General features: G+C 35.4%; 2 protein-coding genes across 13 annotated transcripts in view; one reads left to right on the top strand and one right to left on the bottom strand.

The window, feature by feature from the left end:
• LOC127799637 (uncharacterized) overlaps window positions 1–4,923 on the bottom strand; it is a 43,372-nt gene extending 38,449 nt beyond the window's left edge. For both annotated transcript variants that reach the window (XR_008022655.1, XM_052333845.1), the window contains exon 1: window positions 4,547–4,923. Coding sequence is in view for 1 of the 2 variants with exons in the window: in XM_052333845.1 (XP_052189805.1) it covers window positions 4,547–4,705 (159 nt within the window). In the remaining variant the exon portion in view is untranslated. The remainder of the gene's footprint in view (window positions 1–4,546) is intronic.
• Window positions 4,924–16,799: 11,876 nt separating this feature from the next.
• LOC127800075 (UDP-rhamnose/UDP-galactose transporter 6-like) overlaps window positions 16,800–26,911 on the top strand; it is a 30,031-nt gene continuing 19,919 nt past the window's right edge. For 9 of the 11 annotated variants that reach the window (XR_008022719.1, XR_008022718.1, XR_008022717.1 and 6 more), the window contains exons 1-6: window positions 16,800–17,076; window positions 17,553–17,809; window positions 19,318–19,502; window positions 19,587–19,787; window positions 20,089–20,250; window positions 25,236–25,562. Coding sequence is in view for 8 of the 11 variants with exons in the window: in XM_052334486.1 (XP_052190446.1) it covers window positions 17,674–17,809; window positions 19,318–19,502; window positions 19,587–19,787; window positions 20,089–20,250; window positions 25,236–25,562 (1,011 nt within the window). In the remaining 3 variants the exon portion in view is untranslated. Of the gene's footprint in view, window positions 17,077–17,552; window positions 17,810–19,317; window positions 19,503–19,567; window positions 19,788–20,088; window positions 20,251–25,235; window positions 25,563–26,767; window positions 26,801–26,911 lie in introns of those variants that run through there. The other 2 variants (XM_052334489.1, XM_052334487.1) reach the window with 2 other exon arrangements.

Raw genomic sequence — 26,911 nt, 5'->3', positions numbered from 1 at the left:
TCCTCGACCTCGTCCTCCTCTATTCATGTAACTAGTCCCTCTCGTAGTGTTACCTCCTCTACTGCTATTACCAAAACCAGTACTATTCCGTGTAGGAACATTAGCAATATTTGCAACATGTGCCTGCATATCAGAATTCAGTGAATCAAAAGTAACCATAGACGATGAATTCTTAACATACAGCCTTTGTTCATGCATTAAGAGTAAGTATTGAAGTTTTTCCAAATCAATCTCGTCCATTTGCTAAGTCACTAGACTCACAACAGTCTTGTATTCCTAATCTAGTCCATTTAATATGGCAAGTAATAAGTCCTTATCAGTTAGTGGCTCGCCTATTGCTGCCAAAGCATGACTGATTGTCTTGATCTTAAGAATATAATCATCTATAGAGAGATCATCCTTCTTAATTAACCGTAATTTTTATTTCAATTGAAAGGACTTAGCTATCGTTCGGCGAGCATAAAGATTCTCTAAAGAAAGTCATACATCGGCAGATGATTCACAGTGAATCACCTATGCCAACACCTCTACGCCAATTGTAGAGAACAACCATCCGAGCAAGAGCTGATCCGAATGCATCCAACTTAGGTACTCAGGATTGACAACGGACTCGCCTCCATCCGAATCAGGCAAACTCTTTGGTGGAGGTGGCACCTTGTTGAGGAACAAGACCAAGTCGAACGCCCTCACTGTGGTGAGTATTTGAGCCTTCCAGAATATGTAATTACTGGAGTCAAGCTTTATAGGAATAAAGCTGAAGGCCTTAGCTACTGCTACGAAATCGGCCTGAGAAGCAGAGGATAAGGACGAGGAGAGGGAGAGGAGAACGAATTGCGATCTTGATTCGAGGCCATCAGGACAAATGATTGGCTCTGATACCATGTAATGAAACCCTAGGTAAAGAGAACAAACAGGACACGAGGAGAAAAAGAATACCTCAAGAGAATGTATTAAGAATCAAGAATGAAAGATAAAGATTACAACAACAGTGAGTTGTTATCTATACAGCTCATAACATATCAGAAAAGAACTACCTCACAACTTAAGTACTAATGCAAAGGCTACTGGCTACCAACTAACAACAACAACTAAAACACACAATCAAATGTAATACAGCAATACAACAACCATAACACTTAGCAATACAGCAACCATAACAATCACAACAAGACATTAGGTGCTTCCACGTGTATAACCAACAAATTCCACTCAAATTCTGCCAACGACCCTCTCCAGGCTGGTCGTACACTCCGATCAGCTCTGGTTGACCTCTTCTTGAGTGTTCTGGATGCCTAATTCCAGAATGTCCAGGCGATCCTCAACCTACTCTTGGTTCTAATGTATCCCCACTTCCATGGCGTCCAACCTCGATTCTGTCTGCTTCGCTCGCATACCTTCAGCCATCCTATCAACTCTAACAGGTCGTCGGCTCTAATATCAAATGTCAGATCAGGGTGATCTGACGAGGGAATTCTTCCAAATTGAGGAAGAAGAATGAATGTGGCAGGAAGAAAGGAAGCTAGAGAGAAAAGAAAGGCAAAGAAAGGGAGAAAGAGAGATTGAAAAATGGAGGGAAAGGATTTGTGGCATAAACCTCACATAATCTCCATCATCGCTAGAAGTTTCTTATTCATAGGGGTGTTGGTTACAACCAACGCTCCTTGTAACTACCTCCCTGTTGTGAGTCACCAAGTGGCAATGTGCCACTTGGAGGCTAATTACAAATGCACCCTCTCCCCCAATTACAATATTATCCTCTTCTAATTACATACTTGCCCATACAATATTATCCTCTCCCCAAATTACAATATTTTCAAAAGTCGTCAAATAGTCGACCATTTGGAAGATCAATCAATAAATAATGTTCTTTGGTTTTGTCATGAACCCAGGGTTCATAACGGGCTGAAATTGGCAATCGGAAGAATTTGATTGAATTAAGGTCAAGAACAGAATATATAGAGGGAAAATTGAAGAAGAATGGGGGGAGAAATAAGAGAGAATTGAGGGAGAGCAAAAGAGATAAACGAGAGGGAGATTTGAGAGAATTCTTAGAGAGAGACTGAGAGTTTCATTAACAATTCAAGCATAAAATTCTCTCCTCTTACAATATCCTAACAGCACCCATGTGCTTCTAACAACTTGTAAAATATCTCTAACTAACTATTATACCCTATTACAATAATACCCCTTTATTGCTCCTAAGGTCATGACAGGTTTTTGTCCCAAGATGTACCTCAGAAGACTAGGAGGAGTAGCAATCCATCAATCAACCGCTCATATCACTGGTTGAAGCATTTGAGTCACTAGAATCAACAATCAATCACAAGTTGACTCTTTGAACCTCATAGCCAACCTTCCAAGAAAGCTTTCTCACTCATGCACATGCTAAGGCACTAAAAGCCAACTATTCAAAGGAACAATTGATCTCTTCTGCATTCTATTTTACACGCTACATCTATTCAATCCATGAGACTGATTTGGGAAGCGCGCCCTAACCAAAATTTCCTTATAGAGTCAACTTCAAATGTATAAACTTATTTTCAAAGGTTTTTTGAAGAACTAGAACTAAAAACTGTCTCAAGCAATTCTCATTATGTTTCAATCATCTTCAATAACACTTACTGCAATATTGCATATACTCAAAAAGACTTCAAGATTCACTGAATGAGAACAAGAATTCATCTTCAAAGTGCTGATACCTCATATCCAAAAGAACCAAGCCTACCTTGGTTCTTTAGAAGGTTGTAATCTCTTTTATTACTTTTATTTCCAAGTTTTATTGCTTCATCTTTGTCGAATCTGCGGACATTGGTTGAATTTTTTAAACCTTATTCTTGTGATATTGTTAAGGCAAATGAGTGCTTATTGAGGTTGTGTAGAGGCCTCCTAGTGCCTGAGAATATGGGGGATTCATTTTACAACTTTCATAGGCAATCTTGGGTGAGAAATAGGTGCAAAATATTAGTGTAATTAAGGTGATGATATCACGGTAGATGTGAAACCATACAAAAAAGATAAAATAAAAAACAAGATTATGCATAATAAGATTGAAGCAGCATGATATAATGACCTTAAGAGGATATGGTCATGGACAAAGATAGGTAAGAAAGAGTTCTAGAATTCATGTAACCAACCCCACTTAGTAGATTTAAAACTTGTGATTGTTGTATTTTTGAAAGGTCTATGACCATAACTTTTTGTATGCTTGTAAACTGTTCCAAGATGCTGAATCTATATTAAATGTGTCTTGTAATTCACCAGTGCTAACTCATGGAGGCTGCAGCAAGCCCGTTCTTCAAGCCCCACTCCTACACCTTCACCTACAGCATTGGCCCCTTGTGCACTCAATGGGGCTTCTTCAACAGCTTGGGCTTTTAAAGGTTTTTTGTAGCTTTTTTTTTATAGTTTTGTTTGATCTGGGAAAATCCCTGAGTTCAGCTGATTGGTCTTTAAATAGCCTACCTATCTATCAAGATCTGGGAGAATCCCTGAGTTCAGCTGATTGGTCTTTAAATAGCCTACCTATCTATCAATTTTCGTTATCTTCATTCTATGCAAAAATATACAAAATCTCAATTTGAAACTTTCTATCAATCCGGATATTTTAGCATTATAAAATGTTATTAGTTGTTTACATGATTATGAAGATTTTGGAATTTAGGCTTCATGATCTCTTAGGGCTTGGCTCAAGGTTCTTGGCCAGTCATGCTACCCAAAAGGGGGTACAACATTACTTCTTTATTTTGATCAATAACAATACCTTGACTAACCCATCCAAGGAATAACATCATTACTGTTAAAGGCAGTATCTTCCAGCTATTTTCTTCTTTTAACCTTTTCAATTTTGACAAGGGTTCCACTCAAATATATCATAAACAATCCAGCACCTTACTGCAGTTTTGAAGGTGTCATAATCATCAGACTGGAAAACAGTTTAGACAAGAACAATGGAAACACACCCCAGGTCTAGAGAGTTAAAAACTCAAACCACATTACATAACAGCGCTTGCATAATGAACATAAAAATATGGTAGTAAACAGTTTTAAGCTTAGATAATGTTTGTATCGCTTACTATTTATTCTACCACCAAACAAAAAGGTCCAGACCTACTGCTCAATAAGCAAGGAGACGTTTGGCTCACCCTCAAACTATAAACTAATGGCACCTTCAATTATTCAACACAAAGAACATAATAACGCAAAGGAATACAGTATTCCTTCTACAAAGGAAACACCCAATAGCACCAAGCAATTCACTTCAAAGAGCACTATCCAAGATTAAATAAAACTAAACAAAACAAGCGCAACGTAGTCAGTCCATCGAGTAGCAACCTAACAAGCAAACAAATAAAAAATTTTAAATCGAATAGATCTATCATAAAACACATCACAATTTGGTGGCATTAAGAAATTAATTAGAGAACTATTAGAGCCAAAAACATCTTTTTACGAAACAAACCCACATCTTCTATGTACGCTTCTTCCCTACATAACTATTGATCGATTTTAAGGGAAAGAAAATAGAAAACAAAAAACAAAAAAGTACCAGTCCATGGCGTTCACCGGCTTGAAAGGTGAGTTTCTGCTGGTTCATGGCCTGCGTGTACAACTGAGAGAGCGAGTTCGCGGCGCTGCAGAACGTGGAGTACATCGTGCGATCGACCTCGTCGAGGCTCGTGGCCACGGACTTCCTCTTCTTCCCCATCCAGAAGCGCGAATCGAATCGTCAACGACCGTCTCTTTTCTCTCTCCGATTCGATCCTGGCAATCGGTGGGGCAGATAGCGGCGAGATTGGTGCCGGAGGTTTAACCTGAAACAATCGGCGAAAATCAGAGAGTTATCGAGGGGACCATGGTTGGAGAAAACCAATGGTTTGCGCGTGTGGGGCGTGGCGTGAAGTTACAGAAGCCGGTGCATGCTAACCATTCTGCTCGTCCACAACACGTGATAATTAAGCTCCTTAAATTGGGAAAATTATTTTCATGTGTAAATTAGTAATTTGCTTTTGTTGATGAACTTAAATTTATAAGGAATTTTTATTTAAATAATATTATTTTAAAAAATATTATCGAAATAGTATTGACCAAAGTTATTTAACAAAAGAATAGCCACCCATGTAAGTATGCCATGGGAGCATGGGGTGTGCATGGTTGGGGAGAAAAATGCTATTAAGAAGAGGATTTAACGTTTTCTTAGTTTTGAAAGAAATATTCTTCTTATACTTAAAAGAATCCAATTAAAATAACTCTTCTTTGTTTTGAATAGAGATGCTCTTCACAAAAGCATTTTTATTTCCTCACTAAAAATGCACACCATACAAGCATTTTTGGGTCAGGCCTAAGCAATGTCATTTGGTTATTCTCTTAAGGTACAACGTACGACCTTCATTCTCTTCCTAACTTCTCAAACCTTAGAATTGAGCATCAATCTTCATAGACAATGGCGACCAACTCTGTGTGATCAAAGGTGACTATAGGAACTAGCAAATAGCAAAAGATAACAGGTGACCGACCATCAAACAAACCCTAGCAATCTTGTCAATCTCATAAGATTCGACAAGTATATAACAATTTGTTGATTTTTTGGTCCATTGTTATCTAGATTAGTTTAAGGTTTGATATGTGTATGAGCGTATATATAGATATGTATAACTGTGTACATTATGTATATGATCTTTTGTACACGTGTGTGCGCACGCGTATATAAACATATATGTATATACATATATATGTATAGAAAAAAGAATGTAAACATACATACATATGTTAATGTGTGTGTATATTTGGGTGTGTTAATTTATATAAGTTTGGCCAAATATATATTTGCCTTTGTACTTTCACTTCTTTTTTTTTCATGTGGCCACCTGAACATTTGAATGTTTTAATTACATCTCTAAACTATACATTTTCGAGTCAGTTGCACATTTCAGTTAGAGAGTCAAACTCACACGCGCTAAGAGACCCAAATTACTCCTCACTCGTGTCCAAACCAAGCATTGTCTCTACTACAACTTCTTCATTCAATGGCAGGCGACAAGGTAAGGGAATGGGCAAATGCCATCATCATCAATGGTGGAAGGCGGAGGCATCGACAGTGGCAGAAGGTGCATAGTCGATTAGGGAAAGGTATCGACGGTGGTGAAAGGTCGTTTGTTGGTAGGGAAAGGCAGAAGGTGAAGAGGAGAAGTTGTATGTCGATCAGGGAAGGCAAAATGTGACCGACTTCACCTCTTCGCCTTCCATCTTCCTCGACCAACAGACAACCTTCTACCACCATTGATGACTTCGTCTATTCGTCTTCTGCATTCCTCGATTGACAATGCACTTCCAGCCACTGTTGATGCCTTTACCTTTTGTTTTCTGCCTTTTACCATCACCGACAACAACCTATGCACCTTCCCCTTCCTCATCGTCGACTATTGAAGGAAGAAGTTATGGCAGAGATGGTGGAAAATTTACACGACGTGAGGTGAAATTTGGGTATTTTAGCTCGCATGTTGCTCTCTAACTAAGGTGTGCAATTAACTCGAAGATGTATAGTTTAGAGGTGTAATTAAAACAACTAAAAGCTCCAGGTAGCCACGTGAACAAAACATGAAAGTATAGGGGCAAAAATATGTATTTAGCCATATAAATTCACATATATGCACACATATGATGTATCATGCATAAATTCACATTTATGTATATTTCTATATTTGGATGAACATATATGTGTTCGCATTTATATACATGTTTATATATATGCATATTACACATTTGGATGAACATATATATGGGTGTATTTATATATACATATATATGTATGTACATATATCATGTATCATGTATAAATTCACATTTATGTATATATGCATATTTAGATGAACATATATATGACCACTTATATGTGTGTGTTCATTTATACATATATTATAAATTTTGAACATCTTCAATTCTTATGCAGAATGATGCCCAAATGGTAAGGGTTGTGCATTATTAGAAACGATGATGGGAGCATTTTTCCTAACTTGGTATGATGTATGTTTGGGGAAACTAGAAAATGCTTAAAATAAGGAGGGAATTGATGTATGAAGAACTACTTCAATTATCATGTGGCAAGGTGGGGATTGACTTGGAGTTGGAAGAAGTTTTGATGGTGTCAATATTAACTCAAGTTGACGGAACTTTTGAGGATATGACAATACATGATGATTATTTGTTGGATATGGCTATTAAGGTTTGCAATGAGATGTCTTTAAAGTTTCTACTCATCTATTTGACTAAGAAAGCAAGATAACCTATAAGAAAGTCAAGAATTACCAAAGTAGAGAGTTGTCCAACAACACACACCGCAAATAATGTGCTACTTTGTACCTCAAATATCAATCCCATAGATTTGTGCAATAGTAGATCACCTACCTTAAGTATTAAGGGATCTACACCACATGTGAGTGGCATAAGAATTGATACTAGTAAAGATTGTCATGAAGACATTGATGTATACCATAGTGTAGAGGAGATGGTATGCCAAGAAGACGATTCTTCAGTTGACATGTTATGGTTAACTCGAGACAATATTCTTGACGATGACCCTAATGACGAGCATAAGGATATGGATGCTATGTTAGAAGTCTCAGATGATGACAATGAGCCTATATATGAGAATGAGGATTGGGGGTAGATTATATGTTTGACCACGTGGAGGAGGCAGGCATAGGGTCGGGTGCTAGCCAACACACTACTTGTCAAACCCCTTCATGAAACATTTCAAGAATAAGGAGGTAAAATAAATTTTATACCAAACTATGACTTAGGATCAATTATGGAAATTTGATTTATGCATGAAATTATTAGCGATGAACCATTTTGAAATGTTTGAATGGATTAGACAATTCTTAATACGAAAGTGTTTAAAGGAACATGACGAGGGTCATCATTAAGGACACATGAACATTAACCTATCAAGGGCATTCAATAGTGTGCTTAAGGGTCCAAGAAACTTATCTATGAGCACACTCATTGAGATGGTGTATTATTGTGTGGTAAATTTTTTTCTCATAAGTTCTAAGATGGCTTGATTAACAAGGCACATGACCATAAACAATTGTAAACACTTATGAGCCAAAGTTTAACTACCACATTGTCAATAATGTTAGCACTGTAAAAATTTTATTTGAAGCACGCACGACCAGACCAGACCCCAAGGGAATACTGACAATGATAAGGACTTTAGGAAGCACAGGGTTAACTTAGACAAGGATACATGCTCTTGTAAGAAGTGGTCATTAGAAAAATATCCTTGGTCTTATGTCATTGCAATGTTTAATTACTTGTGTATGGATTAAAAATGTCATGTGAACAAATATTTAAATGTTAACACCCACTCAAAGATCTATAAGTTGATGTTATTTAGGATAAGATGTATTAGCTTGCACACGAAGGTCCCATGGTGGTGTCATACCCCAATACGAGAATGGACAATAAAAGTTACCCATATTTATCTAAGATCCATAATTAGATGAATGCTAGTAAGGGTGGAGCCCAAGTTAGGTGCAACTTTGTCAAGCAAAAAACAATTGGTAGAGATGCCCATGTAGACAAACTTCTAGATATTTTCATTTGCAGTTTGATACTCATCTTGCTTTGTAATACATATTCTACTAAATTATTATGCTCACATGATGGTTATAGGGAACTTATTGATGTATACTCTTGTTTTCATACCCATGTTTTGTATTATTGCTCCCCCAATATAGATTGTATTTGTGTCTAATGTGTTCTATGTATTTTCATAACTGCACTAGAAATTCATATGTTTAGTGAACATTTTATTTCCTTTGCTAAAGTTTACTAATCAATGTTTAATGTGTTTTCTATAGGGTTATGGATGCCCTTAATGATACATATGACCCTGGCTTAATCGATGGGTCTGTGTTATATTTTCAACATCAACACAGGTCAGAGCTTGTGTGGGTGAGGGAGCCTACGACCACATTACTAGGTGCCCCATGCACGAATTCTACAATAAATTAACATGGCTAGATTTGACCACATACATCGAGTAAAGGTTGGGGTGAATTTGGACTTAGCCTTTATTACAACACTAGTTGAGAGATGGTAGCAAAAGACACACACATTCCACCTAGTAATTGGTGAGGCAATCGTTACATTACAGGATGTTACTATTATCATGGGGTTGCGTGTAAATGGTCATTCAATCACAAGGACCATGAACTAGAGGTATCCAGAGTTATGGGTATCCAGAGGTATTCGGAGTTATGTTACTAGAGTTATGCTAAAGTTGCTCGATTAAGTACCCCCACTAGAGGCCTTGAGTGGTTCATCGTTGAGATTCACTTGGCTATGGGATTAATTTTTTGTTCTTCCTAATGATGCTATCGAGGAGGATGTATAGAGACATACATAAGTATACATTTTGTGGGTCATTGGAGCATTACTACTACCTAATAAGTCAGCAGCAAAGGTTCAACTAATTTATCTACTTCTTTTTTAAGACTTCAAGCTCTATGGTAAATTGATTTGGGACAAAGCCACTCTTACTTACATCTACAAATCATGGTGTAAAGCTAACCACCATAAGATTGGGGATATCAGTGACCCTCTATTGCTACTACATATATGATTTTGAAAGAGGCTGCACATGGGACAACCCACGAAGTTAGAGGACAAAAAAGTTTACCCTAATATTGATCCTATTGTAGCCTACTGGTAAGGTAAGATTACATCTAATGAGAATCCATGCACACATGTTTTGCAATTATACTATGACTAGCTCGACTCACAGAGGGAGCACCAGGTATGTGTTTGTATTGATTTCATTTATTTCAATTCTAAATAGCAAATGGAGCAATATGTAATCCATTTGTTTATATTACGTATGATAGATTATATAAGACTCATATAATACGGACATTCTCTATTGCCTACCTCCTATTTGCCTTGAGAGAGAGGAAATTTAAAGAGTAAATGTGAGACTTATCTGTTTTGACATTGTTTAATGACACATTTCATCTCAATGCTTGAGGCAGTTTGGTATGGTGCAGGACATCCCTCCCACCATAGATATGGAAGTGGCATTTACACAACGAGGATAGACAAGCACTATTGTAATTGGGAGCACCTTCACCGCAAATTGGTAGACTTGTGGCACGACTGTCATGCATCTATAGTTCATAGTCTCCCAAGCCCATTCCATGAATCACACTTTGGGCCATAAATGATTGTTGGAATAAATGTATGAAGATGTAAGTAAATTTAAAAATTTTGGCACAACAAACATATATAACGGAAGTCATAAATATACACACCTTGGGTATTTAAGCAATACGATATTTCATCATATGAAATACAATATATAACATACCTTGTAGCCTGATATCAGGTGGAGTGTAGAAACTGTTTCTACACTGAGACTAATTCCATCTCAAATCGTGGTGGACCTAGTCTTATATATGTTAGACGTCATCCAAATCCAACATTAGAGCATATCACTAACAATGACATGGTATATATATGCGTGTAAAGAGGTGATTCCCGTCTCCTATTTCCAATTCTTAATCAATGGTATTCCAATCGAAGTGTAGATCTATTCATGCCATGATACGAATACATTTCCACTTAACTTTTTTTTATTTGTATTCTTCCTAGTTCTTTAATATGTTTATTTGTTTTTTACATATATTTTTATTTATAAGATGATGGTATTATGTGTGCATATACGCAACACTTTATCATGTTGGATGCCTTGGATGGCTCAACATGTGAGGGGGCATAATAAGCTATGTTAGGCAGTTAGCACCTTTTTATGGCAATTTTTTAGGTGGATGTGAGTCACTCGATTTGTAGATGATATCAATTCAATCATACAATTGCTAGCCACACCATAACCACAACAACAATCACAGTCGCCTATCACCCATGGTGATGATGTCCATGTCGATGTAGATGGTGACGGGATGGATCAACAAGAGGGTTAGCAAACAATATGTGAGATGGACACATAAATGTCTCTGCTACTATTGACATACAATTTCCACCGACACTTAAGCCTTTAGGTTCCATTTGATAGATGTATAGTCACAACTGACTTTAAGGGGTTAGCATCATAAATTCATTTGTCTAGTACCATTAGATTGACACATCATAGATGGATGACATCAAGACTGATATATTGAAACTGTAAGAAATAATATACACCCAAGAGAGGATGAATTTGGTGTTTTAAAAACTTTTTCAATTTTAGTCTTTTTATGCAAAGAAAACTTTTTGACCTTTTAGAGTTCTTGAAAGATAGTTATAAAAGATTTTATTGAAAGTTTTAACTCTTGGAGTTTTAAGAAATAATTATGCAAATATGACTTAAATGAAAGTGAACTTTACAAGATCAAAATATATATAGCTATGACTACAAACTTTGAATGTTGGGAAAAAAAAAAAAATTGACTTGCTGAAATGAAAGGTAAAAATAAAAAATGTAGCACACAAATTTTGTAGTGGTTCGGCTCAACCAGCCTACCCTACCCCCTTGGCTTCTCACTAAAGATTTTAACAATCCTCATAGCTTTTTGCAGAATTAGCTATAACCTCAGCTTTTTGATTGATAAACTGTAACTAAATACACAGCTTTGTAAAGATTAGCTGAAACCTTTTAAAAATGTTTTTTATGGGCTTAAGTACAAACCTTTTAAGCTTTAAACAAGATAAACGAATGTACAAGATAAAGCTCAGAGAAACTTTTACAATGTATGTAGGCGCCCCTAGCCAGGGACCAACAACAAAGATGACATAAATGCTAAAACCCATTAAAACATTACACATCTTCCTTGATATTAACAAGGAAAACTACTCTCATACATTATTACCCATAGACAAACACAATAGTGTCCTCATGATCACATAAACAAGAGCAACTCAATATTACACCACATCAGGGTCCATAAACCCACCATATCCGCTCAGGGGTACAATCTAAAACAAGCCAAGCATAATTTAATATTATACAACACAAAACACCCCTAGGGACCTTTGATTGAGACGGTTCTGTACACACTGCTACCCCATGGATCCTGATTCACTTGGCTCGCCCTCTACTTTAGCCTTACCCTTACCTGGAATGATGCAAGCAAACATGAGCCACAAGGCCCAACAAATATAACTAGAAGAAAGCGAGCATAAGAGCCATGAGTATCAAGAAGCAACAGAGACATGAATGCCATTTAAGGTACTTTCACATGATAAAATGATGAAACATGCATCCATGCTAATATGCAGTACTTTTTAAAACTATAAACATGGGACCGAAGTCCGAAACCTTGGACCGAAGTTCATAACATAAACTTGGGACCGAAGTCCAACTTTGAGCTCAACACTTTCTCTGCAGATATATCCCGTGGACTCGTCCGTTGCGCGTATCATGAGGCCTTTACATATTTTTAAAAAACTATTTTCATGTATATGCTTCATGCATTAGCATAACATGCATACTCGTAATAACTTTTCATAAATAACTGACATGCAATTAACGAAGCAATATGCACAGTAGGGCAACATTCATGGAAGACAATATCAAACTCTTACATGTCCACACTAAAGCATCATTCTCAAGGAAAGATAGGGTGATACAAAACCCTATTTGAGATTCAAGAGGTATAAATGTAAATCATGAATAATTTACTGGCAAAGGGGAAATAACTTGTAAAATAGGAAAATAACATGGAATTTAGAAAATTAAGAGGTAAAATCTTGCAATGACAAGAGTTAGAAAATAGAACTTGTAATTTAAAACATAACTTGAGAAAAGAGGAACTGAACTTATAAAATAGGAGAAGAACTTACAATTTAAAAGATCAGGAACTAAGAGCTTGCATATTAATAAGGAAACTGAGATCTTGCCTCTTAAATGGAACAAAAGAGAAGAAAAACTTGCCTTAATAGGAATAAGAACTTGCAAATTAAAAACATGAACTTGAGAAGAGGGATAAATTGAACTTACAAAAACTAGGAAGAGAACTTGCCTTAGATATTCTTCTTTAACCTTTACTACGAATCAATGTTGCTTATGTCACGGCCCAAACTTACACAGACAGAATTTCCCTTAATTTCTCCCAAAATTCTCCCAAACTTTCCTCAAACCTTCCCACCCCAAAATCTCCTCATTCACTCAAAGCATAGCCTATTTATAGGCTAAGGGGTAGGGGAGGTCGTAGGGCATATAGGAGAAAAATTCCATTTTTTTGGGGAAAATATGGATGTTGGACGCGTGGCTGCAAGAGGCAGCCACGTGGGCGCGTAGGGCCCTGCGTGGCGCACTCGGCCCGCGGCATGTGACCCGCGTGGCTGCGCGCGCTTGGCCACGCGGCCCGTGTGGCGGGCACGCGCGCTCTGGGCCTGGGCTACTCTGAATTTTTTTTTTTTTTCAAAACACCATAAAATTATTTTCTCTAAAATTTTCTCATATTCAATAATATCCTCAAATAAGTATTTTTTTATCCCAAAAACATACCAAATTTAATAATTTCATTAATCTCCATAAAACCTTACATAACTCGATAAATTACCCTAAAACCCATAAATTAATTATTTTACTTAAATCCTCAAATCACTTCAAATGCTGAAATTAAAAATTGACAATTATCTCAAATTTCGAGATGTTTCAATGTATCAACTCAACAAGTAAGATAGCTTATCGCAAAGTAAAGAGATATTAGAAGGATAAGAAAACAAAAACTCTTTTCTCTCTTTTTTTGATAGAAGATGAAAACTTGAGATATCTTTTTGGCTTAAGGCAGTACTAGAATGAATTCAAACAACACTTAGTTTCTTTATCATCTTCTCCTTTTATACTTGCTATAAGATATGATATCTACATAAAAATAACTTCTCTTTCTCAAAATAATCATTAGAATATTCAAAAATTAAGATAAAAGAATGAGAAAAAATTTAGAGTAATTTTGGAGGCTTAACAGTCAAAACTGTGTATTAAATACACTTGCAATGACTAGTAAAACGACTATATTTTTAACCTTCAGCATATTTTTTTACTCTAGTACAAACTACTTGACTAAGTTTGATCTTTACTCGACTATATAGATTTTGTAATCGACTAAGTTTTGTTTGTACTCGAGTATAAATAAATTGTAATCAACTAATTTTGAAGTTTACATCGATTTCAAATATGCCGCAGAGACATGAGTTAATTATTCGATTACAAATCAAATTTAGTCAATTACACACCAATTTTTACTCGATTACAAAGGAAAAATACTCAATCATAAGAGAATAATACTCAATTATTTTTAGCACTTACTCGAGTGGATTAAATTGAAATCGATTAAACATAAACTCTTACTTGATTACAAAAAATGAGTTTACTTGAGTATAAATAGACATTTACTCGATTATAAACCAAATTTACTCGAGTATACAAAGATGCTTACTTGATTATAAATTTGATTACTCGATTACTTTTTATCTAACAAAAACTTGCAAGATCTACTCGAGTACAAAAGTATATTTAGTCGAGTACAATCTCATACTTACTCGAACACATTATAACTTATACTCGATTATATACAATACTAAATTAGCTTACTCAATTACAATAGGATCAATACTCGATTAAAAATGATTAAATCAAAAACTCGATTACTTAGATAAAAAGATTACTCGAGTAACTTGGAATTTGTACTCGATTAAAACTTTGATACACTCGATTGAATTTAAACTTTACTTGATTAAAATTCTATCAACGATGATCTTTAATATATTGTTTTAAATATCAAAACAATTTTCTCATCAGCACCAAACATGTAGCTTAACATAAATATTAAGCTCAAATATTTAAGATATTAAATACAAAAGTATTGTTTGTGAAAGTTAGGTAGAACTAACTTTCCAATCATATTTAATTAATTTATAATATTAATTTTAATATTATAATTTAATTTATAATTTCTTTAAATTTATTTTCTTTGTCCGTTTCTTGCCAAAAAAAAATTCAAATTATGTAAAATCATATAACCTCACACTTTAAATAGAAAAAAATAAAATAACTTAAAATCAAAATTAGATAAAAATACATATAAAATTAAGTCCTATCAATGTCAAGGTGATGAAACACTTGCATAGCTGCAATAGAAGAAATCGCAAGGGAGGGGACCTTAACATTAATTTTCTAAATTTTAAAAATATTAACATCTGAACTAAGAAAATGGGGAAATCTTGATGATATCAAAGAAAATAGAAAAATCCATATGAGACAAAGTGTTATGTCTCCAAATCCACATTGGAAGTGAAAGCACCCAATCAATGCACAAGTTGATCTCAAATGCCAATTACAATAAGAAATCTGAATCTTAGTTAATTATACTCCCTAATTACTTGGAAATGAGCGATTCAAAATAACCTAGTCCAAGTAAAAGATGGGCATCAAAGTATATTCTTAGTAGAGTATAGATAATATTCACAAAGCACATTTCAAGCAAAAAAAAAAAAAAAGGTATCGAAGAACTTATCTATTAAGTCTTCATTTAGAGGTTATTCCTATAAAATAAGCCCTTGCCATAAGGCAATCCTTACAAACTAGAGAACATATAAATTCAAGCCTAGTATGGAGAAACACTGACAGAAATTTCAAGTCCTCTTGGTGCCAGATGTCCTAATTTTCTCAAACCCAATGCAAGATATACCACATTAATTTGATAAGTCCAATCCAAATCACTCCCAAACTTGCAAAATTATAAGAAATCAACTAATTCTCTATAACATGGGTAAGGCCAACTAATTCTCCTCATAATTCTTATTAGATACTCAACCCAAAAGATATAAAAAAATCTCAATAGGTGAGTCAAGACAATGAACACTTACTTTTCAAGCTTATAAGTTGTCTCTAAAATTTTTGTTAACTTAAGGCATCGGAATGACATTTTCTTGGTCAAGCCATGGGATTGTTACTCTTATTTCACATATGCAAAAATTTCTAGGCCATATCAGTTTGGGACGTGATCCAAATCTTGTAAGAAGTTTAATAAATTTAATTGGTGAACGATTCTTATGTCCTCAAGTCAAGTATTATTTTGATATTGCCCTTAGGACATAGGTCGGATGGTCTGGTAAATAATATGTTGGTGTCAATTTGATGGATTGTGAATTCGATCCTCTACTTGTGCAAAGATCAAAGATCTTACCTGCGATTTACCTCTTCTAGCGTAATCAAAAGCACAAGTACCGAGAGTCGCGCAAAGACAGTCATCCCAAATATTATTTTGATATTCTTATAATAATTCTAAACAATGTTGATGATTTAGCTTAAGAAGTAATATCATTTAATTGTTCATGGATTTAGTTTGTTCAAATTTTATATAAATTTATATTCAAACTAATTATAAATCTAAACTTTTGGATATAAAATCGATTAAATGGTAAAGATCAAATCAAATCGATCTAGTTTTAATTAAATTCAAGGTTGATTAAGTTCATATTGGTCTTGTTTCCTTTTTTTTTTTAATGGATTGGTCATAATTAAAAAAATTGTATGATTAATTCAAAATTTTATAATTTCTAATAATATGAACGTCTTTTATTAAAAAAAAAAGAAAAATCATGTTAGTATGGATAAATTTTTTAGTTTATATTTTTATCCAACACAATTATTTTATCTTTAATTAAGTAAATGATGAATTAGTAAGTATTAAATGTTATGGTGGCATATGTGCAAAAATTAGTATCATTGTAATTTAATTTTAGCTGTTTATATAAAATGATAATTATCAATCAATTGGAATTTCAAAGGAGCAAGCAATAGCATTGCAGGAAAGACAAATCCAAACCCATTTGTCTATCTTCATTGGCTGCATGAAGAACGGAAAACTCGCCCAATTCTCTACGCATTCGATCAAACTCTCGTGAAGGATTTCCCTTCCCTTCCCTTCCCTTCCATCTCCGATCTCTCTGTATATACATGTACATATACAGAGCACGCCTCTTTCTGTGCATTTGTATCGTATGAAAGTTGTGTAAGTTCGACACGGTGGGAGAGAGTAGGTCCGTCCCTTTCACGCTCGTTATCCTCCAACGGTAAGCATTTAAGCTATTCAATTATTCCGCATTGATTGTTTCTTAGATCTGCTAAAAATCTATGTTTGATGTGAGATTTGTGATCTTCCATGGGATCCAATTGAGACAAGGGCTCGAGGTATGGCTCGCTGTAATCGTGGTTGAATTGGGGGAGTTTTTAGGAGTTCTCGACCTAGAAATTCGTGGATCTGGGTTGCCGTGGTCAATGCAAGTTTTTGGTCTTGAAAATTGGACAACCATGAATTTTCTTTTTTACTTGAATCCAATCAATTTTGAATGTTTTCTCTCTTTTCACGTTTGATTAATGAATTTCTCTTTTTTGGTTGCTAGTTTACTAGAGTTTGTTCTTGGTTTTGGACTTCAAGGATTGGAAATTCAACCAGCTAACAATGTTTGCTATCGTAATGTTCACCGTAGATGAAATGCTTTTATTTTGATTGGATCGAGACTCACTGATTTCTGATGTGCTTTTTCAGAGATTTGGGTGCTGAAATGGACACAAAATTTGGACTTATTTGCTGAAGCCTAAAAGTTTCTTATGGAGGGGCGGAGATAAAACGATTTTCCGGCAATATCAACTATAATAAATATTACCATATGAAAATGGCTCCAGCTAGCAAGGGTGACAAGAAGGCAGCAACAGATGCGGCTGCATGGATGTTCAATGTAGTAACATCTGTTGGGGTTATTTTGGTGAATAAAGCCTTAATGGCCACATATGGTTTCAGTTTTGGTAAATTTCCTTCTAATGTATTATCCTTTATCTTCAATGAAGTGTATAGCACTACAAGACTTCTCCATATTCATTAATCATCCACTTGCATCACTTCCATGACTTGTGTAAACATAATAACATTTAAAACACGGGTTCGTCTTTTCTTCTTTTTCCCCTCTATTCTTTTTTAAATTATTATTATTTATTTGTGGGGTTGGGGGAGGGAACTGGCGGTGAGGGCATAGTTCATCTAACGTTTGGAAATAAATTGCCAATGCAATGGTTAAGAGCTTTTCAGGACCTTGTAGTTCACTAGGGCATCTTAGAGAGGATGAAAAGATGCTCAGTCATACGTGAAAGGCTAAAGAAATCATTTCAGTTTGGCAGCAACTAAGTTGCATGGTTTTCCTTCATTTCTGGAGGATTTTCCCAACTTCAATTAAATATGTTGTCTAACATCGTCTATATGAATTGGATGAAAGATGAAGCATAACTAATCCAAGAATTGATTGTAAGGGAATTGCAGAACCTGATTTTTTAAAGATAAACAGCCATATTTCAAGTTGTAATGACACAACCTTATTCTGGTTAATACTGGGATATACATATTTCCCAAGGATGGGAACTTTTGCTTCCTCACATGCTTTTGGAAAAGTTTACTGTTTTGTCCCTTCAGTAATCAACCTCCTGTATGTCTCTTGACTGTTTCCATATCTCAAGAATCAGCCTCCTGTATATAGCCATTTATAACCTATACACTAACATTTCAGCTTTGATGATGGTTATAATTTTGTATTTTATGTAATTTTAACTCTTTTGGCATCTCTAGCAATTTTGGTTGGATATTTGCATTTTAATTTTTGAACTTAAAGGTCCTGATTCTCAAAGTAAAATGTTGAGTAAACATTGGCTAGAATTTTAGTTGGATATGACTCCAAGCTAGAAGTGTGTCAATATTAGTCTATTCATCAACTTTCTCTGCCTTGTGACCATGGATTATGAACTTAAAGATCTTTTCTGTAACTCTTGTGCTTGAGATGACAGAACGCTTTTCGATGAGCTCAGATAATGGAATAAAGTTCACTAAAATAATTGAGTATTACTGCAACCCAGGTCAAGTCAAGATAGAATATATATGCAGTATATTCTATGCATATTGACTTAAAATAAGCGAGGATAAAATTTAAAGTAGTTGGGTAGACTTGAGCGTTTCTTGCAGTAGCTTTATTAAACAACAAAAGAGGTACCTATAGATCATGCAAATTAGTGCCAGGAGTCAAGCTATGGCTTTGGATCTCTGTGTGAGATGTAATTGATAAATGTGCTTATCACTATAAGATGGAGTTATAGGGATGTTATTCATGCAGACTTGTCTGCACATGGCTTACCATATGATGAGACAACAATGATAATGACAATGGACTCCTGTCCTAGAAAAAATTAAGAGGACATCTACTTTATTTACTTTAATTTAAGCTATTTATAGTTATCTAATTTTTAGCTTTTGATTGCTATGGCCCTTGCAGCTACAACATTAACCGGTTTGCATTTTGCCACCACAACCTTCATGACGGCTGTTCTTAGGTGGCTGGGGTACATCCAAACTTCTCATTTACCCTTTCCCGAGCTTCTGAAATTTGTTCTATTTGCAAACTTCTCTATTGTTGGTATGAATGTTAGTCTGATGTGGAATTCAGTAGGATTCTATCAGGTAAACTTTGATCTGCTCTGACTTTTGGCTATCACCATAGTAGAATAGTCTCAAAAGTTATATAGTCTTCAACATTATTCTCAGATCGCAAAGCTGAGTATGATCCCTGTATCATGCTTATTGGAAGTTGTTTTCGATAAGATTCGTTATTCAAGAGACACGAAGCTCAGCATTGCAGTTGTTCTCCTAGGTGTTGCTGTCTGCACTGTTACTGATGTGAGTGTTAATGCTAAAGGCTTCATTGCTGCCTTTATTGCAGTGTGGAGTACTGCCCTACAACAATATGTAAGTTATTTGTTCTCTTTAAGAGTCTGAATATTTCTTCAATGCAAACCATATAGCTTTTTATCATTTTTCTGGAATTTGCCTCAGTTGTCTTAGTTATACGCTCATGTAGAGACACATACATATTGTAGCATAGTTAAGAATCTTAATAAAGAGCAGGTCTTAATGTTTGTTATTTACAGTGTTTGTCTGGTAGTGCTATCTATCAGACACTCATGTTTTTTCTAGTCTGTATAATTCCCTCAATGTTCTGTCTGTCCTCTTCAAAGGGCCTGTCTAGTGACTGTTTATTTCTATGCAGTATGTGCATTTTCTTCAACGGAAGTACTCGCTCAGTTCCTTCAATCTATTAGGACATACTGCACCTGCTCAGGCTGCAACTCTGCTGCTACTAGGCCCATTTGTGGATTATTGGTTGACAAACAGGAGAATTGATGCCTTCGACTTTAGTATAGCATCTTTGGTGAGTATGACTATGGCCTATAGTCAAGTTCTTGGATCAATTGGGTTCATCTGTTCATTTTTTCTTCTTTATAATCAATGTAATCATGGTCCAAGCTTCTGGTCATATGCATGTGCTTGTCAATTGTCTCTACTTGTTCGTTTATTGAGAAGTAGAAAAATATGAAAATCTGTCTATAATTTTTTGGCTTTTGACTGGTAGCGCTGGTGACCCCATGGATTATTTTCATCCGTCTCATTATTGTTAATATTCCTGTTTATCTTGTTCTTTGGTATTACTTGGTATTTGTACGCTCTAACTTTTGGCTGTTTGAAGATTTCTTTTGATAATCATTAAGGAAAAGAGCTATATAAAAAGAAACACCACCTGAAAGGTGGTGCATTCTTTTACAGGTATAAAGAAATGAAAACTTTCTGCTAAACATTATCCTGAAAAACTTCCAAAGGTGAAGTTTGCATAACCCTTAAAACCCAACAAGAAAAGAAACAGAAAAAGAAAGACCCCAAATACCCTTATTAACTATACAATACAAAAAAATGGTAATGGATTCCCCATCCATTTTGCAAAGAAGACATCAATCTACCACCATCTGCCCTTTCCTCTTTAGATTGTCAATAGTAAGTATTGAGGCTGCAAAAGCTAAACCAAGAAAGAAAAAAGGATGCTGGAGGAGCTTTCGATTGACAAAGAAATTTCCATAGGAACCCTCTGCTCTTGTCCCTAAAAGCATTAGTTGCACAGAAAAGGTTCCTTAGATAGGTGCCAAATCTACCCATCCTCCCCTTGCCTGATCAATGGATGGTTGTGCAATAAAGCTTTCAACAACACACCAAACCTCAATTCCAGTAGGTGGGTTGGCTACATGGATTCTAGTTTGCCAATCCTCTATCTTTGACCATATGTTTTATAATACCATTATAGACAACATCTTACTTAAAGAGTTTTAACCAGAATTTTCTTCATTTTTCTCTAACTTTCTTTTGTTATGTACTTTTTCCATCCTGCCCATTCTCCACAGTGGAACATCTCATGCACCTTATCTTCAATATTAGCCACTACAACCTTGTTATAGATAACCTTATTTCTAATTCTAGTCTTCTTTTTTTTTTTTGGTATGGCCACATATCGAATGTAATATTTTCATTTCATCTACTTTCATATTTTGTACATATTGGCGCTTTATTGCCCAACATTTAATGCTGTAGAATAGAGTTGATCTTATAACCCTCTGATAAAATTTCCCTTTTAGTTTTAAAAGGATTTTACACTCAAATGGGGCAATGAGCAACCCCCACCCCCCCAGTGGCAGCAAAAAAAAAACAGTCAGCGCCTACTAGAGTTAGAGAGGAACAAAATCCAATATGGCATTCTTGTCTTAGCAAATTAGCAGTATAAGAAAATGTCTGAAAAAAACTCGCAAAGTCGTTTATGACCATACCAAGAATCATGCCAAAAACTTCCTTACAGCCATTGCCAACTTCAAACGAAATGCAATTACATAGATCATTCCAAACCCTTCTAATCCATCGCCACAACTAGCCACCTAGCCCAGAAACTTCCATTGCCTAGCAGATCTCCATATTCATTTGCCCAATATGGCTCTGTTAAATAGCCCTGCCCTTCTAATGCTCAATCCTCCCTCTCAGATAAGTAGGCATACCATGTCTTGACCATCCAAAAGATATTTAACCTCATCCACTAACCTGCTTCAAATGAAATCTTCCTCCAATCTCCTACCACTGAGATAGGAATGGTGAAAATAGACATTCTACATGAAGGAAGGTTAGACAAAATGCTTTTAATCAACTTGATTGCCCCCTCCCCTTGACAAATAAGATTGCCAAATGTTTATCAGCCCTCAAAATAGCACTAATTGAACAATTTTAGTTTCAATGGGTGAACCAAGCAAGGCTTTTGTAACCAGAAGATAGGGCTCCTTTACAACCTAGCTAGTCTACTAAATATGAAAGTTATAGAAAGCCCCACATGAGTTAATTCACTTTTGGGAAGACTGATCTTAAGGCCAGAAACCAACTTAAAGCACAATAGAATGCTACATAAAAAACTTTAACACCCTAACAATCGGCCCACAAAAAATTGCAATATCAACTGCAAAAGGGAGATGAGAGATATGCAAACTGATCCATCTCTAATTGGCTATTTCTAACTTAAAAAATCACTAAACCAATCCAATTTAACTGCATCATAGAGACTATGACTCATAGCTCTCCATAATAGGATCAACAAGATCAAAGATGATGAATATCTGTATCTCAAGCTATGTACTTTCAAAGTCTTTATAGAATGCCATTGATAACACTAAAAACCTAATAGATGCTTAAAACCAATGATCCGAGATCACTATCTTTGCCTTAACCCTAATCTCTCAAGCACATATGAAAAGAAGCTCCAATGCACATGTCATAGGCATTTTAAATGAATCTTTCTGAGGCCAAGAATATCAAGGCACTCATTAACCGACAGCACAACATTCTGGTGGCCCCAAAAAGGTGTTCTTGAAGTATTATATTACATTCCTGCTGACATACTTTATTCTTTTGGATAGAAATTTACTCAAAATTTTAGACACTGCATGGGCGACTGATGGGCCCAAAATCATTATGACGTACCAAATGATGGGGTCCCACAAGATAACTAATGAAGTATGTGATTAGGATTGATTTTGTCTTTATGTATTTTTCTTTTTTATGAATACCTTTAAGATCTTATGATAGAATTTAAGTGATTAAGTGATATTAGATTATCATCACAGTTAGAATTAGTTTTGGAAGAGTTCTAGCTGTCTTAGGAGTATCATCAACCTATATAATGAAATCATAGTTTTTGAGTATAATTAAAAGTTAGATATTTGATAGAGTTTTTCTGTCTTTCCCCTCCTTCTATTCTTTCCTCTCTTGACTACACTGGAAAATATAGGGCTGTTTAGTTGTGGAAAACAGTCCCAATTTTCCAGAAAATTACTCCACAGAAGACGGGAGACTAAAAAATGTGTCCAAGTACAAAAATTTTCCAAATGGAAATTGGAGATTTGGAAATTGTGGTTTCCAAAATTGAAGTAAATTTGGAAAACTCCTAAAAATGAAATTTCTATGTTTTCCTTATTAATTTGGAGATTTAGGAAATGTGGTTTTCCGAAAATTGTCCACAAAACATCTTCATCTCCTTCTCTAATTCAAGTTGCACAAAAGAAATTATAACATCTCTACTTTTATGAACATATATTCTAATATTCTAAATTGGAAATTAGTTTCTATATTTTGAACATTAGAACTCATTTTCTAATTTTCTATAAAAAAATGAAAAATAGAGATTTTATAGAAAATTGGTGATGGAAAACTAGAAATGATTTTCCACAACTAAACAGCCCGCACCCTCCCCATTAGTAATCTCTTCCTCTTCACAATCAATATTTCCATAAATTCCTCAATTGGCGTTGGCCATTTCATAAACGAATCTATTATTTTTTATGACCTTTATAAAAAAAAAAAAATCATTCTAGATTTATTTGTCTCTTAACTTCTTCCAAAATCAAAGACACTCATTTCCTTTCTTTTTACTGGATCTGTTAAAATTTTTTGCATCCAACAATGTTTGCCTCTTCTCCAAATGATCTGAAATCTTGACATCCACAAGCGACTTATCCCAGTCCTAAGATTGCTAAACACTTATTTGTTCCACTATTAAGGTCTTCATGAAGAAACTTTTAAGTTCCATAGTCAAGCTGAAACTAGGATTGTCAAAGATCTCATAGCTTCCCCACTCACCCACCCACATAAGCCACATATTTTCATTCTGCTCTCTAACAAGGTAGGAACATGACTGGAGACAGATGTATCTGACATTAGGGAAATGCTCCTTGCTCTAATTAGAAATAAAGAGACAATCAGTGGGTGTCACTGAAGGAGGATCCAAAGATCTAAAATACATATCCCCCTTATGAGACAAGTCCTAGTTCCTGACACACTCTGAAGTTAGAGAAACCCCTCAATAGAACTGGTAAAACTTTTGTACGTTGACTTTCTTATGGATATCTAATAGCAACACAATTCCACCTATGGATGAGTAATCCCCCCAACACTTCTAGTGTTGAAAGTTATCCTTTTTGTCACAGCTGATTTTAAGCTCAGATAAAGGGGAAGGGCTGTGTTGGGTATCCAACAACCATGAATTCTAGATAGTTTGAAAAACGAGAATTTATGTAGCTGATTACAAGGCTTTTGATGATGATGAATCCTGTAGCAAATTGGCCCCAATCTGGGGAGGAATATTTGAAAGAGCCTTAATCTTAGTTATACAAAAATCAGGGAGAAAGGATTCTGCAGGGGGTTTATAGTCTGTCCCCTGCCATTGCTATCTTACCTTCTCTTGGTACTTAAAAACACTATCAGTTGAAGGCTGCTTTTGGACATCCTTTAGTATTTTCATGGTCTTGTAGTTACATATTATGGATGCCAACTTCTTGTTCATCTTGCACTGGTACTGACTACTGAGGGGGACCTTTTTTCCAGTGAGGCTGACAAACTGAATCTAATAGTTGGTAACTTTTCACAAATATGCCAGGTTTATCAGCTATAAGTGTACTAGGGCTCCTGTTAGGCTTTAGCCTTTTAATTAGTGACTGGGTTTGTAGTAAGTCATAAGTGTTTGTGTGTTCTTAAGATTATGCCTGTTGAGAAACTTTATGAAAATATGGATTGCTAATTTTTCTTTAATATATAATTTTTTTCCCTCTTTTATCACTATATAATATAATGCTGCTTTATTTTTTGCCGCCTCAATTATAGTATTGCAGAAACATCTATCATGTATAGGACTTCCATTGTAATGCATTCATGTTGTTTACTTTCATGGCTCAACACGTCCACCGGAATAAAAGCATGTGTGAGCTTACTTGAAAGGTTGAGTCGTGCATTGGCTTCAAAGTCATGGTGACAATCAAATCTATGCCGTCTTTTTCTCTGCAGGTATTTATAGTCCTATCTTGCACCATTGCAGTCGGGACCAATCTCAGTCAGTTCATCTGCATTGGCAGATTCACAGCTGTGTCGTTCCAAGTTCTTGGACATATGAAGACAATCCTTGTATTGATCCTGGGTTTTCTATTCTTCGGGAAGGAGGGTCTAAATCTACACGTGGTCCTAGGAATGGTCATAGCCGTAGTTGGAATGGTTTGGTATGGAAGTGCATCATCCAAACCTGGTGGAAAGGAGCGCCGGAGCCATACATTACTGCCTATAAGCGGACAGCAGAAACACGGCAGTTTATCAGAATCTTCGGAATTCGATGACAAGGTATAAGCTTTTCCCAAGTTCTACTAGCTTAGCATGCAGGGCAACTTATACAAGGATTTTTCTTCGTCATCTGAAGCTCGATACACCCTCCAAACACAGTTATTATCAGATTCCCCCTGACTTTGTAACTCATATATTTAATTTTCTTGATATTAAGTTCTCTTCCAAGAGAGTGCATGCTTTGGTCTTGATTTCCCTGAGAACTCTGCTTTTATGTTCTATGATCATAATTTATATAGTGATGATTTTTGGCTTCTTGGCATACGCTATCATTGCTCCATGTTTGGTGCCAAGCAAAAATAAACCTTGTTTCCAGCCAAGAATAGATAGGTAGAAGGGGCTGAAATGTTTTGTTCATTTGAGAGCAAGGAGCAAGAGGGGTCAAAGATGAACAATTCCCAGCCTTCTGAAGTAAGAATATGATCCTTTTACAACCATTTCTTTTGTTTATGGGCCATGTTCTTAGGACCATAGAAAGCTGGAAATGTTGATGAATTTAAACACACATACAACTGGAAGGCTAACTTGGGAGTTGGGATAGGGTAGTGATATATAAATGGATTTTTACCTAGAATGGTACATCTCATTTAAGATAGTTCTTAATTGTGAAAATGTTATTAAAAAAATGTTATTTTTCTTATTTTATCCCAAGCTTTAATTTTTTTTTTCTTTGTTGAGTCTATAGAGGGATTTCCTTTATATGATTTAATAATAATTTAACCTATTACTAGTCACCTTGTTCAAATACCTGACAGTATTTAGGGCATGTTCGGTATTAATGTAAAATTTTAGTTGCGAAAATTATTTGTTAGGAAAACTTTTTTTTTTTTTTTTTTGAAAAAATATTTATGATTGATTTAACAAACAATTTTATGCTTTGCCTTTTACTTCTCTTTCACAGTAAAAGCTAAAATGTACAAAACGGAAGGGACTATTGCAAGTGCCACCAAGTAGTGAAATATGGGTCGGGCAAGCAAATACTTTTGTTATATAATTTTTTTCTTTTTCATTTATTAACGATTTTTAAGTGAAAAACATAAGATTATTATTTAACAATTAGAAGATTTAGCGATGACTCACTAAGATCAGCATCAGGTGTGAATTGAAATGGACCATTTTTACATACACCCATGTGAATTAAATTGTGTTTCTAATCCATATAAATTTTGTTATGTTGGTTTTCCCTAAACAACCTGTGCCACTAGGTAAACAACCAGAAATACTAAAACTAACTAGACGGAGTTGTATGCCACACGGGAACAGGCTTTGGCTTGCAGCTCAAGACCATGTAGATATGATGATGATGAACCAACCACGACTACATTTGCAGGACAAGTAGAGCATTGATT

The sequence above is a fragment of the Diospyros lotus genome, chromosome 4 (assembly GCF_014633365.1).
Source record: "Diospyros lotus cultivar Yz01 chromosome 4, ASM1463336v1, whole genome shotgun sequence".
Taxonomy (NCBI): domain Eukaryota; kingdom Viridiplantae; phylum Streptophyta; class Magnoliopsida; order Ericales; family Ebenaceae; genus Diospyros; species Diospyros lotus.
The sequence above is the reverse complement of the archived record's forward strand: the minus strand, read 5'-3'. Positions and strand labels throughout refer to the sequence as shown.